This window comes from Phlebotomus papatasi, chromosome 3 (genome assembly GCF_024763615.1).
Source record: "Phlebotomus papatasi isolate M1 chromosome 3, Ppap_2.1, whole genome shotgun sequence".
In the NCBI taxonomy this organism is placed as follows: Eukaryota; Metazoa; Arthropoda; class Insecta; order Diptera; family Psychodidae; genus Phlebotomus; species Phlebotomus papatasi.
Window position 1 is genome coordinate 59,354,571 of NC_077224.1, and position 16,100 is coordinate 59,370,670.

The following is a 16,100-nucleotide window of genomic DNA, read 5'->3' on the forward strand; positions in this document are numbered from 1 at the left end:
CCATGCCCCGTGAAATCAAGTGCAGTGATGCTGACTGGATACAATTCAAACACCTTAAACGTCAGAAAAATTCCTGATGATCTAAAGGGGAGTCCGGGACACTTCCATCATAGAGCGAGTGCTCAACCACTTGACCCATTGAGTGCCCAAAACAGAGGCGTGCAAGAACTGTTGAAACCGAAAAAACGTCAAATAATGCATGTACGTCAATGGTCAAAACGCTACCAAAACAAACTTATTTTGACGTTTATTCGGTTTCAAACGGTTCTTGCACACCTCTGGTCCAAAAGCTAGGCAGTCAGTAAAAAAAGTAGTTTTCATTTTTTTAACTTGTAACGATTTTAATTTGAATTCTAATTTCTTAAGAACTTTAGAAATTTGAGAAAATTTTAAGAATATGCATTGCAATTTGTATCAAGGTTAAGTGGTACATCATTCCAAGAAAAGTATCTCCCTTGAAAAACACTCAAAGAAATAAATGTAAAAAAGTCACATTTCTCTTGATTTCTAACTGAGAAACAAAGAATTCTTCAAACATTAGAGAGAAAAGTGTTGACTTAGAAATTAAGAAACTCTCTTATCAAATGTAACTGCTGTATTATTTGAACATTCACCCTGGCAGGATAGAACAAGCTAAAACTTACACATTTTAATGTATAATGAAAATTTATTGTGTATTTTCTTCCAAATGCCACGAGTAGCCATAATTTTTATTAATATTTTTTTATTTGCCAAGAAGAAAATGCCACTGGTGGTGAAAAAAGCACCAACACCGTGTCGATGGAATATTTTTCTGTTGAAAGATCTTTCACAGCATCTCAGCTGAAGATTGATGTTTTGATTGGTCTGTTTATACCCGAGAGGAAAATTCACATTTCACTTTGGCGGTGTTTATCTCAGGATATTGTGGTGCTTTTTCTGTTGGGCTTAAGTCATGCGAAGGATCAATCAATATCATTCCTCAATCGAGAGTGTTTGGGGCTGTGGGAAAATTGCATTTTTTTTCTTTACAAATTTTATTGCAATTTTGCGCAGTTGTTGGCTGATTCTTTAATTTCAGAACTGACCTCCTCAGGAGACTTTTCACTCATATTTCTTCCTTTCTCTGTCATTTTGTGCCGATTTTAGCCTCCCACCGCCCATTTGGCCATGGTTCTTGGTTCTTTTTTTTTTTTTGGCGCGGACGCGGATTTTTCGGGGAGCTTTAATTAATCCACACACGCTATATACACTCTCATCTGGCCATTGAACTTTTGTACCAAATTCTGGAGTGGGATTTTTCCTTCATTTTCACATCTCATTTGGAAAGCCAACATGAAAATTTACAGTGGAAAATGTGACGTGAAACTGATGAAAAAGTAGCAGTGAGTTCATGTTTCAACAGCTTTATCAATTAATTCTCTCTCCCGCGCGTTTTATGGCAATAAAATAAAAACATGCCTCAATTCTGAGACACTCGATGTAGCTACCGCCTGGGTCAGGTTTGGGTGGCACGAGGAGTTGCGGGGGCATATTGTAAGACAATTAAATGAAGCCCCATGATGAAAAAGTGGAGCAAATAGAGCTCAACTTATTCACCTTGGGCTCACAGACATGATGTTGCATTTTATAATCCATTTGAGTCATATACATATGTCGAATCTCCACCCCCAAACAACATTTATTTTGGGCACATTTTGAAAATCTGAAGTCTTAAATAATGTGACGTTGTATTTTTTGGCCGTTTGACTGTCTGCTATCCAAAGACCAAACGGATAGAGAAATATTGATTTCGGGTTTTTAATGACCCCCCCCCCCCCCATAAACCGAAATTCTTCTCCAAAATATCTCTTTTTTAATTTTTGTAACAATTACATACCGTACCAAGGTATTTTAAGTATAAGATGAACCCATCTCAAATTATCCGTGTTAAGATACCTTTACCCGACTTGCGCAATGGAGCAGAACTTATACTTAAACATTATTAATAAAAAAAATTATTTAGTTTTATAAAGATAAATTGAAATTATTTATGAAATGAAAATGCTAAAATTAAGGGAAAGCGGGGCAGAATTAGTCAGGGAGCCCAAGATTATTGGAAAAGTTATTGAAAGAATTTGATATGAATTACCTAATATTGGGAGCTCATTTATAAAAATAATTTTTGAATTGCCCCTAAATGTATGCAAATTTTTTTCACTCGGTATATTTGAAATGCATTTCCTATAAACCGTTAGTGCTCAAAATAGACCGAAAAATTGGCCTCGAAAATGTTTTACATATACAAATATTATATTATTACAAATATATCTCCTGTAAGTATGCAAATTTTCTGTGTCACTGGAGTGAATTCATAGGCGTTTTTCGGTCCCGAACATTTCTTTTAAAGCGGAACTCTCTGTAGTTTGCTTTAGAAGGAATATTTAGCAAGCCACTATTGGTCCAGAATCTTATCACTTACAAGTAAATCTTAAAAAATTCCAAGATCTATTTGAAAAGCGAAAAAAAGACATTATTACTTCTTGATATTTTTGTAAGGTGACTGAAGGATATCCTGTTCGAATTTCTAAGTGTTCAAATGTCAAAATGTGTTGATCTTCACTTTGTTAGAGGAGAGAACGTTACTTTCACGCATGAAATACTTTCGAAAACACCTATTTTTGAGACAATTCTTGAGTATCTGAGAATTGTGCTTCCTATTCTTATGGTGTCTACACAGTAGAGGCAATTTTCCTCAAAAATCGGCTTTTTTAAAAAAATCTGACGTTTCTGCCTACATGGATAGGGGAAATTTTCTTTAAAAATGCATTTTTCAAAGAAATTTCTACTAGTGTGGAGATGTCATTAGACAGAAACTAACGAGACATACTTTAAATGTGGTTCCTAGGGTAAGATGTGGTATTTCTGGACAAGGTGCTTTTCGGGACATAATATGGGTATTTTTTGATACATCAAACATCCCATAAATATTTGTATTCTTATTATTTTTAAGTTTTGTATGAAATATTAAGCTCTTTACGTAAGTAAAGTGCTAAAAAGTGTCCCGAAATACCACACGTTACCCTATTCATTTGGAAAATAAGCTTTGAAAAAAGTTTAGCTGCGTGAAACTTCCTCACTGTCCTTGAAACATTTGTCTGTCTGATTCAAACATTTTTTTATACACAAAACTAAGTCTAATTTGAAGCTAATTTTGCCCCGGTTCCTTTATGTCTTGCTAATTTGAAGTAGGGGAAGATAAGGTAGCTTATTTCGAATTCGAATACTCATATAAATTCCAAGATAGAGTATTTTGAGATGGTTAACAATAATAACTCTACAAACCATTCAATAATGTATTTTTGAGAAATTTATGAAAAAAACCGATGCTTTTCCGAGGGTAATGTCAAAATATTAATGATCGAAAGATCGTCACGAAGACGAAAAAGAACAGGATATACATAAAGTTTTTAAGCCAAGATCTTGAGGCAAATAATTAATATTTAATTAAACTTGCTATTTAATTATATACTCCGAGAAATCAAGTTTAATCAAGCTCTTTGTATGCCATCAGAATTATTTTAACGTCAGAAAAATTTCTGGTGATCTAAAATGGATTCGAAACTGGAACATTTGGATCATATAGCAATAGATATGATATAGATTTCCGTTTTAGCAATACAGGTACAGTCCTCTTCTAAATCGATGATTGTGTTATACATTTATGAGTATTTTGCTAAGGGTCAAATGTTTTCACAATTTTCACACTAATTAGTAGTGTAATAATACGAAAACTACCAACGTGATGTATGGTCTTCCGGGGTTCGCGCTTGTGACTTCTGGTTTCTTGAATTTTCTGAATAAAATAATAAGAAAAAAGCCAAATAATACTGAATATCGGTTTTATTAAACCAATTAAACTAGTAATTTTTATATTTTCTCAACATTTTATAGAATTATATCTTAATACTTGCAACTCTAGTCACAAGCGTATTTGACTTTGATCGTAAAAACTCACAAAGTACCTTATGTACGTCACCATTAATGCTCATTGGCTGACTTTATTACTTCTGTGTTGAAGCTTGTTTTTAATCATCTAGGTACTGTACATCTCTTGAGAAAATTGATGATAATTTGATCGAGTTTTATGCATTTTTAATGCACTAAAACGAATGTTTACTAGTTTGGTTTTATAGATTACTGTCCTATGCAAGAGTAGGATATTCTATTTTTAATTGACAAAAATTTATTTTATGAGCTAATCAGTTGAATAGTGTTTGGCGCACAATTTGTGTGAAAATTGTCAATTCTTCTCTTGATCTTTCCTTTTCATTATTTTAATTACTCATAGAAGAACTAAAAGAAAAGAATTGAGAAATTAAGGAGCAAAAAAAAAGAGGTAGGGTAAAGTGTATAATTTAGAATCAGTTTTACAAGTTGGACAATTCGCCCGTACAAGTTGGACATGGCTTTTTTCTTGATAAATACAGTACAAAATTTGTTTTAAAACACAAGGAACCAAATTATAAAATTAAAGCATTAAAAATATACAAATAAAAATGAAGTAATAAATTTATCAAGACAAAAACCCCTGTCCAAATTGTACCATTGTCCAACTTGTACCACTGTCCAACTTATCCCACTTTACCCTATATTTTTCGTTTACGTGATACTTTCCATCAGAACGAAAATTCATTATCAATTCTTTGCAAACTATTGGAACTTTACAAGATTTTATTGAATTTTTTCTACAACCTGGCTGGTTTTGACTAAATTCTGGAGAATTAAAAACTGAAAACAGCTGCCAGCGCCACGTGCGGGAGAAAACAGTGCCCTCTTGTGGAAGAAATGCTTGTCATTGTCGGTAAATTGCCGGAAATTTGTATCATTTCTCAGTGAAAATGTTTTTCCTCATCTTTCAAAATGCAAGTTTTGAAGAATAGTGAAATGTAATGAAAGTGATCATTATCCTATCCTTAAATTTAGTAATCTTAATAAAATATTGTTTTTCCTGATTGAATTTATTTGAAAAAAAATGAATTTATTTCACAAACTCTACAAGTTTTAAGTGATTAGAAACGGTTATAATCATGCTATTCCATTGAAGGCAATCTTTCTCCTGAAGTTTTTTATTAGAACAGAACTGTCCTCAAATGTTTCCGTATGATCGACTTTGTACTGGTTCTCGTCACGACTGTTAGCAGGTTTTAGCACACGACGAGAATTGGTAAAAACAGTCGTGACACGAACCAATACAAATAAAAGTCGATAATGCAGAAGCATATGAGGACAATCATGTACTAAAATAAACGTTCAGGAAACGGATTTTCCATTTTTCAATTGAATAGTGTCATAAAGGCATAGGTATTTTAAGCAGATAATAATTTTTCAGAATTTTTGGGAATAATAAATATAGTACTCACCAGCAGGACGATGAGTCCTCCTTGGTCCGTCGTCATCAATGAGATGGGCCCTTCTGGCGTCCACAATGTGCGGAATTTCTCGCCATTGAATTGAAGTTATGGCACAAAATATGAAAAACCACAAAGATTTCAGCGAATTTGCCATCTTGAGGTTTTCTTTTTCGAACAAGAAATTGAAAAAAAATAATAATAAAAAAAAATCTCTAGACAGTCTCTAAAAGTCCTTGAGGAATCCTCTTAAGGGTGTGTCTCTTGGCCAAAGCACTTGATCACTTGGTCCACTTGCCTCTTCGAGGGGGTATTTGTAACCGTGTTTTCTCTCAGTGTTCAATACAGACGCGCTAAATTCCCGCCACTATCAACAACTTTACCTTCAATTGCTGTTTGTCCAACTTTATATGAGGATCATTGAGTATTTTTAATCGCTCTTGATAATGTGACATATTGAACAAGTTTCCCGTCGATTGACACTCTCCAGAGAAAACTCCATCAAAAGAGTCCCAAGAAATCACTAACACTCCCGCACTTTAGCAAAAATAAATTAACTTTTCTTCGATATATTTCTCGACTATTGCGATTTTCTTCGTTATGTAGAAAAAACGACAACTGAATCACTGGGATTTAAGCACTAATGAATTTAAATTCATTAGAGAATTATTTTTATTTATCAGTTAATTAGTCTGTTTACTTTTTAATTCTCTGGCGATGGTGATGATCGTCACTCTAGAAGAGAGAGAATGAAAAATACAGCAAATCAATTTTTCTGCCTAAAACTGCTTACGTTCACAGTATTTTTTTATAGTTCAGTACACTCAACGAAATGGTGTGACAAAAGCCCTAATAAGGATTTCAGCATGGAAGTTTTTCAAATTATTTTAAAAATATTTTCGTAATATGAAACAATGCAGTTTATTTTATTTTTCTATGGCTATCCTTTTCAAGTTTACATAAAATTTACTTAAGCTAGATACGACGATTTCTGTTATTTTATTATATTCAAAGTTTTTCCAATTCCAAAATGGGCAAGAAAAAAGAAAATTAATCAGTAATATAGGTAATGTGACTAAAACGGAAATCACAGATCGTGAATATCCAAAAAGTTGAATATTCTTGGCGGAAAAATGATAAATATTTCGACTTTAAGAGATTTCTGCACGTTTTTATGTTTTTTTACTGACCATAAACGGTTTATCCCGAAAGTTTGGGTCTCATTCCAAATTTTTATAACATTCTTGTGCAACGTTTGAGTTTTTTAAGAAGTCTACTAAACAAGGCGAATAAAATTGACTAAATAATGAGAAAGTAACTATTTAATTAAGGTATCAATAAATTGTATTGGAAGAATAATTCTTCAAAAGAATAAATGTGTAAAGCTTATCCAGATATTCAGGCAAAAAGGTTTTCTAGTAAAATTTTTAGTAATTTACTAGCCCGAAAGTTAAAACGAAAATTAATCGGATTGCTAAAAATATTGCTCTTTTTAGTTTTGAAATCCGAGTTATTTTTATTTCAATTTCGGAGAACTATTTAAAATTGTTGTTTCAACTCTTTCGGAGTAATTTTTAGTCATTAAAATTACTGTTTTTTTAATACTATAAATTGAAAAATGAATAATTTTCACTGTTTTGTATATTTTTCTATTAATATTTTATTTTCTTTTTCAATATTTTAGTTTTTTAATACTTCAATTTGCCATAATTTTTTAAAAGTTTTTTTTTTTAAGGTGGGGTTTATGTTTTACGAGACACTTGCATATGCGTCTTCACTAAACATGCTTAAGCATATTTTCTGTCTAATATTCCATATGATTTTTTGACCTGAAATCGGTGTAAATATTATGCTTTTTAAGAGTATTAGGGGTTAAAGTTACCCTTTTTCATGTTAATTCTACCATTAAAAAGGTGTAAAATTTCCATTAAGAAATGTTGATATATTTTTACACCTGAAAAATGTTAAAGTTATAAGGAAAAAAAACTACTCGCACCCCAGTTTTTTCTCAGTGTTCACTAGAGATAAATAAGACTGAAGTAAACACAAAATTCTGACATATTTCTCCTAAGCAATTGCTCACATTGAAGTTTCAACAAATCAATATTAACTCAAATCATATTCAAAATTTAACGTTTTTAGTGTTAAAGTATTCCAAAAAGAACAAATATTTCGATAGAATTCATTATTCATCAAATATTGGATCACAAATCCATGGTTTTAATCAATTTATTTTTATTGTCCAATTTTACCCTCAGAGTGTCTAAAATTAGAAACTGTCCAAAATTATGAGCACTTCCCCTATATTATCTTGTACATTTCTCTAAGAGCATAATTAGAAAATAAAAATTGTTAAATTCTTTTTATAAAGCTCTTAATTTCGTCTCTGTGACTACTTAAAAGTAAAGCAGCATACTCTTAAGAGTTTCTGCAATGAGAGAAATCCGAAAAAGTTAAAATAACATTCCGGTAATGTTAATTTTACCCTGCATTATTGATCCAAAAACTGTGTAAATATTACCCTTTTTAGGTGTATTGGGAGTAAAAGTTACCCTTTTTCATGTTTATTTTACACTTAAAAAGGTGTAAAATTTACATTAAGAAATATTGATATATTTTTACACCTAAAAATGTTAAAGTTACGAGGAAAAAAAAGTTAATCGCACCCTTTTTTTTCAGTGTGTAAAAATTTAAATACAAAATTCGTATTGTAAGCCTTTTTAAATGTGTATTAAAAAAAGTTGCCACAGACTTGTTTCTATAATACTTCTTGCGTTTTTGCTTATTATTGAACGATAAAATTTGGCTAGAGGACGCTAACTCTAAATCAGAGTTTGTTAGACATCAATTGAATTCAAATACGTAACGGCTAGGAAGGTTAGGAATAATCCATAGAAAAAAATCTCTGTTTTCCGTGTATGGTAAAGTGGTACAAATTGGATCATGGTACAAGTTGGACAGGGCTTTTTTCTTGATAAATTTAGTACTTCATTTTTATTTGTATATTATTAATGCTTTAGTTTTATAATTTGGTTCTTTGTGCTTAAAAAAATTAGTACTGTATTTATCAAGAAAAAACCCCTGTCCAACTTGTACCAGCGAATTGTCCAACTTATAACACTATGTCCAACTTGTATCACTTTACCCTAATTGAACATTTTTGGATTTCTTTTAGAACTTTGGAGGTCTTGATTTGAGCACATGTAACGTTTGCTTAATTTGCACCCCATCTTTGATATACATTCGCAATTTTGTTAATTCAATTAGGGAATTGTATTGGCTTGTCTTTTGCCAAATTGCTTCAGAACATTGCTAATACAAATTTAGATCTTAGCACAATGTTGCACTTTGCGTATTTGTACTAAAACTTGTGAACTACACTTTTCTTCGGAGATTTGTGAAATCGAATACCTTTTCAAAGTACAAAAAATGAAAGTGAAAATTTCGTTTAAAAAAAAAACTTGAGCCAAGTTATGAATCATCGTTGGCGGGCTTGGCGGGTGTCAGTGAGCCCATCTGGGTAAGTTCACGGTGCATTTACCAATCAGTGCCACCGTCACACCCCTCAATTTCGTTGAGTGTTTTTGAGGGGCACAAAATGCGAATTTCCACATTCAACAATTTTCTATCTCTCTCTCCCAAACACTTTAATATTAATTCCCATTTGGCACGGTTCTTTTTCCTCTCTCCTCCATTCACAGAAAATTTCATAGAGAGACACAAAACGTAAAATGAGCAGAAAACAGCCGAAAGAGTCAGCTGAAAAAAAAGAGCCGAGTGATGCCTTTTGTGAATGAACGGGCTTGCAATTAATGGAATCGTGCTGTGTCTTATTAATTTTTCCCATATCCCAAGAGAACTTAACACATTATTAAATTTCAATTTTTGTTGTGCCTTTAAATCGAAAGCGCCAGGTTTTTTTTGCCCCCATGTCCATTGAGGAGTTCTGTGTTGGAAGACAAGACGTTTTTTGCTGCCTTTTGATAAAAAAAAGAAATCATTTTACATTATCGAAAGACTTACGGAGGAGAATGAGTGGGGACAAAAAGCGAAACTGATAAGATTCTGAGTTTGGGAAGAGGTGAGAATTAATTACGTGTGAGGTGTAGGTAGAAATAAAAAAGCGGTCAAGAGGTAGTGCTGATTGGGTTTATGAGTCTTGAAGTTGAAGAAAAAAAAAGGCAGGAGTCTTGAGAGACAGGAAGGAGATGCATTGTGGATCCGGCACGTGCGTGAAATTGGAGGGAAGGCCAAAAGAAAGAACAACACGACAGACTAATTATAGAGCAGAAGGGTCTTTTGGAAAACAGACGGTATGTTTAAGAGACTTCCAACATTTTTAAGCAGTTTTTTTTTTAAATATGCACGCAACGCAGAAGACTTCTGGATCATAAATCCGTCGCAAGTTTAATAACATTCTATAGAAACTTAAGGAATTGGTCACTGGAAAAATTGACAAAATGAATTTTGGTAAATTCTTGCCGTACCTGTCCTATCAACTGTTAAATTATTTTTCGACCTTTACGTTAAAGCAATATTGTCGTTTGAACCAGTAGGGGAAGGCTTTCAGACGTTGCATGTGCTCAAGCTTCGAACACTTGATATTTTTCCTATATTGCTTAAATAAATCTGACCTATGGCAATATATTTTAATAGTTTTTATTAAGTTACCTAGTTCCTGACAAGCTCAGGTTAAATTATTAAAGGAATAATGGAAAAAATGTTACGTGCTCGAAGCCAGAGTGTGTGCGATGGCTGAAAGCCTTCCCCTACATAATACATTTCAAAGATTTTTTAATTAAAAATTACTTCCAAAAATTTAAGATACTTGTCCACTGGAAAAATTAACACTGACTAAATTTTAACAATAAATTTTTGACAGGTTTAGAAAAAGATTAAGAAGAACAGGAGATTTGTACAGAACTTTTCTGTAAGAGTATTTTAAATCCTATTACATATTTTAATCTCATCGCGTATGCTGATTGGCTAGAGAATGAAAACATCCAAAACTTTGGCCAATCAGGGACCATTATGAGACTAAAATATTTAATGGGATTAAATCGATCCCTCAGAATATAATCCGAACAACTCGATTTTTTGCAGAATTCTTTTTTTTGCTTTTCGGGTACTACTTGACACCCTTTACCTTCCCCGTGAATATTATGCCGAAAAGTTAATTATTCCTAAAGTTATACGGGTTTCAAATCTTAAAAATCCTATGATCAGCATGTAAAATCTCAGCTTTAAATCTCTCTACTGAAAAGTTGGCCATTCGCGAGTTGTTCGGTTTATATTCTGAGGGATCGAAATATTGCACTACATGTGAATTATGATTAAAAACTTAAATTTTCTTTCCAATGAAATATTAATTTTTAAAGTTTTCAAGGAGCAAATGAAATAAAACTTTTTGCAAACAATGGAAAAATCATTTTCGCAGTTACTTCCGGAATTTTTTGATATTGTAATTGTAAAGCTTTATTTTCAATTAAGCACTTTAATCTATAAAATACTTATAATTCCATATTATTCTTTGATTTGCAATAGGGCTGCAGCTTAAAAGCATTTGAATCTTTAGTCAATCAGTAAGCGCCGTGGAATTAAGTATTTTACAGAATTTAATATTTGAAAAACGAAAATAATGCTTAAAACATAATTTTCTCAAAAAATGAAATTTAAAATTTCAATCTCTTCTGCAACACTGTGTAACAGAATGAAAACTTTTTCCGCATGATTCCAAAGGATAGGGGAATGTTGGCATGGTTCGCACGCAGTGAAGCTTCAAACGATGCCCATTTTCTCTTTGTTTGCAAAGATCTGCTTCGTCATTTCTCATCCCAGCTCATGAGGTTCATGATTATCTATCTCATGGTTAAGAAAGTGACGAATTAACTCCTTGAAAACCAAGAGAAAATGGGCATTGTTTGAAGCGTGACTATGTGCGAACCATGCCTACATTCCCCTAGATATTTTCGGAATTCCCTAGTGTTTGGTATCTCCTGACCATATCACCCGAAGAAATTTATGGTCAATCACGTTTATTTTCTGAGCTAATTTAAGATGAAAATCTTTAAGAAATAGGTAGAAATATTTTATAAAACTTACTTTATATCAATAACGGCACTGCGTAGGATGACAGGGTCAAAGGGCAGAGCAAGAGTCAAGGAATATTCTCCTAGAACAAACTATATTCCTATCTCTTCATTTTCCCTACAATTTCCTAGATTTTACACTTATTTACAAATAAAAATAAGTACAAATCATTTTGTATGACTGGATAATGCTCAATGTCTAATGGCCTAGACAGACCTGAGGATTAGCTAAGAGACGGCTTAGCGTAATTATATTCGAAATAATGATTAAACTACATTTCCATAATTTTCCACTAAATCGTCTCTCGGCTTAAGTCGTAAGTGTGTCTAGGCCATAAGGCATATTAGAGCTTAAGCAGTGAGACGACTTAGTTAGAAACTGATCTCTCGGTTTAAGCCGTAGGTCTGTCCAGCATATAAGTTTAGAATTTTATTACGGAATTCGTTATAGTTATCTTTACGGAATCAAGGATAGATTTACCAGGTCCTTCTAAATAAATAAATTTTCTATACACTAATTGAAGTAAAGATCTTGGTAAACAGTTACAGGTGTTTCAAACCCTATTTTAGTTTGAAGATCAATTTTTGTATTGACTGGTATATACCTTTAGGATCGAAGATTTAAAGAAAGATTTTTGAGGTTTGTAACGATTTAAAAATCAATTTTGTCCTAAAGTACAACAATTTTTAACAAATTTTAGAATTTTTTTGATCGCTCTGGTTTTAAGTTCGAAAACTTAAATTGCAGGATATCATTATCAACTAAACACATGATGAAAGTATAAGGAGAACCTGAAGTTCTATTTCGAAGCCGAAAATAATTCAAGCTGCTGTAGGGGAATTCTGTAATTTTCGTGACATTGTCACGCGTGAATTTGAAACCTGACAATGCCATTCGAGCTTTTTTGTCATATCATGTGAGTTCGAAAATGCAATTCATTGAATTTTTAATGAAATCCCTTTTCTTGATGATTTTATGAAAATACAGTACGTCTTGGTTGATTTGTTTAACAAAATTCAGTGTCATTTGAATTGCCAGAAATCTCAAATATGTGACTTCTGACAATGCCACATGAGCTGAAATGGCAATATCACGGCTACAGAATCGCATTTTCGAAAAAGCTCTCCAAAGATTCGAACTCAATTTGTCATATGGCATTGCCAGAGCGTTATAGAATTCGTTATAGAAAGTTTTTGTAAAAAAATAAATTTTCATATTGTGGTCGGGATTTTCCACCTGATAGCGAAATAGAGCCTGGCTGGTGGATTTCCTTCTGTTCGTGGGAATTTCATATTTCCCGTGTCTCTCGCTCCAAGCAAGACGCAAGACCTTTTATTGGCGGTATAGTTCTGTTGTCCGTCGCGTGAAAGCATATTTCAGAGGTATAGAGCTTAAAGAATTTCATATTTGAGTAATAGCGGCCACCGCCGTCTTAACGTTGGTGACCAATTTCCAAAGTGAAAACGGTGGAAAATTCTTCCTCAGGTTGTATGAGCCATCTGCATCATCCAAAAAGATTTTACAAAAAAAAGGAATATAAACAAGAGAAAAAAACCTAAGACGCCAATAAAGCTTCGGATAAGCCGCCGTTTCTTCTGTCAAGGAAGCTCGTTCCAGAGAGTTACCCCCTCAATGAAGAGGGAGCAATGTAGAATATGGCTCTGCAATTCCGAATATTAACCCGATTTTATTCTTCTCTATTTTTCGAGCTCCGCGATCCCGAAATTAATATCCGAATGGGAAATTTTCGAATTTCGAAATCTGACAGCGAGTTTGCATTTTTGACAATTTTCGCCTTTGGAATTTAGAAGTTTAGATTATCACCCCAAATTAAAGATGATTGTTTTCGAAAATTATTTACTACTTTTTACCATGTCGAATAATGCTCATAAAATTTTTTAATTTTGGTATGACTATCTAGCTTTCACTGTCGATATAGCCTTTCGCAGAACATGGTAATATTTTTATTAGTCTACTCTATACCAAAAATTAATTACTCGTTTTTTCAATGATAAAATATGCTCCAAATTCCGGGTTCTGTGTACTTGTGAAAGCTCGTGCATGAAAATTATTCTTGAGAATAGTATTCTATTCAAATAAGAGTCTCAACTTTTGAGAGAAAAGTTAACTGAATTACGTTACTTCCAAATATGAGTCATTTTGTATTATGCAAATTTGCTGAAGTCATATTTTAGCTTGGGATTTTTTCACTGATTTTGTTCATATGACAATTCTCACTTGTCTGCTGTATCTACCCCAGGTCAATTCTTTATGATTGCAGTGATAATCTCAGTTAACTTGTAGGAGGTCAAATGCTTAAGACTTTGAGACTAATCACTTTCATCAAATTACCCGAATTGGATAGTTTCGGAATTCGAATTTCGAATTTCTACAACGGAGAAAAGTCATACCGATCCATTACTCACGTCATACATATAATGCATAATTTGACTGATGTCATATCAATTAAATAATTTAAATATTCTCTATTTTAAGATTATTATTCTTATGCTGAGGTCAAAAAGTCAAACTTCAAATCGAAAGAATTAATTTCTTCAAAAACTTCTTCCGAATTGGATAGTTTCGAATTAAGAAATAGAACAATTGACCAGTTTTAAAGTTTGATAAATGTGAAAATAACACTCAGATGGTCTATTTTTCATTATTTTTGGTCCATTTTGCGGCAATTCAATTTAGAAATTACGCCAAATAGAACCACGACATATTTATTTATCACAGGACAGCAGAAAAGACAAGATTTTAAAAATAAAGCACTAACCAATAAATTACAATAACTTAATGATTTTAATCAAATAAGAATACCGCGACTCTGTGTGAATTGGCAATTTTCGCGCGCGCGCGTGTATGCAAGTTTTATAAGAAATAATACAACTTTTGCCTGAGAGTGTCGAGAAAATTTCACAACACCATGTTGAGGAGAGGAAAAAAAATTAATTAATTAATTAGAGAACTAGTTTTATATAGATGAAGCTGCTGCTTTTCTTTCAATATATTGACAACAGGCCACCACACAAGAACTCAATATCCAAGCAGTATTGCTAGCTTTTTTGCACCACACACTCAGCCTCTATCGCGAACAAATTGCGGATTGATTCTTAAGATGTTAGGCATTTTTTTTATTCCACCAACATCACACTTGAGATCATTGAGCAAAATGAGTGGCGTAGATGGAATAAGCAAAAAAAAAAAAGAAAACTTCTTGGCCCGTCCGAGAACAAGAAAAATCGAAAGTAATTCAATTTGCCAAATGTTCCCTCTGGGGTACTTTGGGAAAATTGCACGATGGAAAAGTTTTTAGTACAAAAGTGACTTAATACAGTTCTACGAGAGAGATAGAAAAATGACGTAGATTAGCATTTGTTTCAACATTTTTGCTGTGTGCCCCTCTGAGAAAATTATTCCCCTTTGTAGAGGTCATAATGCACTAAATCCAACCCCCTTCCTAAAAAAAAAACTAGCCCCATAATCACTTGTGCAATATCCGCCAAATAAAAAATCCAATCCACGTTCCCTGGGTTCTTCACAGTCGCGCCCGTTTGCACTCGTCACGGGTCACACCACCAACTTTTAAAAGTAGAACTTGAGTTACAATCTTGATTATTTTGAGAGATGCTCGAGCGTTAGGTGTAATTTCTTCCACAGATCGCGTTCAACTGAGCTCACGAGTCCGCTCTCAATGCGAATTCAATGCGCGCAACGCAGAGCACAGTCACACATCGCGCACATAGTAGGCTACATGGCTACATTTAGCACTGTATTAGTGCCGCTATGTCGTCACATGATCGAGAGAGCGAGAGAGAAACACCAACACTATGCTGCACATCCGATGATCGCCACACATGGCAAACGACATATTGATGTTGGGAGAGAGGAAAAGCTCACGATTTTCCACTATTTCCACCGCAAAAGACAATATTTACAGAGATTTACCACGCCAAGAGACGTACAAAATGATTTACAGTGGAATGTGCAATGAAAGAAAGAGAGAGATAGACTGCAGCGGAATGCACTACAAATTACTAATTAGTATTGAAAAGTTAGGGGAGAAGTGGTACTTAGTAATGTTCATGTGTCCAGCTGGGTTGTTTCTTCTGTGATTAGCAGAAAATCAGCAAAACGGTGCTAAAAATTACACATGAGATTTTCTTTAAATTTTTGAAAAGCTTAGAAACTTAGAAGCTTTAAGGTCAAAGCACAATGTACTTATGATAGTGTCTTTTCACAGACTTCCAGTATCTAGATATGGTGCTAACGACGGGAAATTATAAGCCGATGCCGATTGACGGTAGACTTAGGGAATACTGAAGAATTCATAGATAGGGTAAGATGGGGTAATTTGGAATCATGTCTAATTTGGAACTTTGAGATTTCATAACAGTTTTACTAGAAGACAAAAGAAAAAACAACGAAGAAGTACTCTTGAATGTAAAGTCATACTACTTCGTGGTTTTGTTTTTCTCTTTGACCATCTGAAACAGAGAGAAAATCCCAAAATTCAAAAAAAAAAGATTCAGAATTGCCTCATCTTACTCTACTTTATATGAATTTATATACACTATAAGGTCCTTGTCCACTGAAGAAATAGCCGACATAAGTTTAAGCAGTGGAGACATAACAATC

General features: G+C 33.3%; 1 protein-coding gene across 2 annotated transcripts in view; it reads right to left on the minus strand.

Moving 5' to 3' along the window:
• Nucleotides 1-15,182, minus strand: part of LOC129807036 (dorsal-ventral patterning protein Sog) — a 118,006-nt gene extending 102,824 nt beyond the window's left edge. Inside the window, exons 1-2 of one of the 2 annotated variants that reach the window (XM_055855998.1) lie at nucleotides 14,951-15,182; nucleotides 5,382-6,104 (exon numbers count right to left, since the gene is read on the minus strand). In XM_055855998.1, the coding sequence (XP_055711973.1) occupies nucleotides 5,382-5,526 (145 nt within the window). In that variant the 5' untranslated portion in view covers nucleotides 5,527-6,104; nucleotides 14,951-15,182. Of the gene's footprint in view, nucleotides 1-5,381; nucleotides 6,105-14,431; nucleotides 14,449-14,950 lie in introns of those variants that run through there. The other variant, XM_055855999.1, reaches the window with a different exon arrangement.
• Between the last annotated feature and the right edge of the window lie 918 nt (nucleotides 15,183-16,100).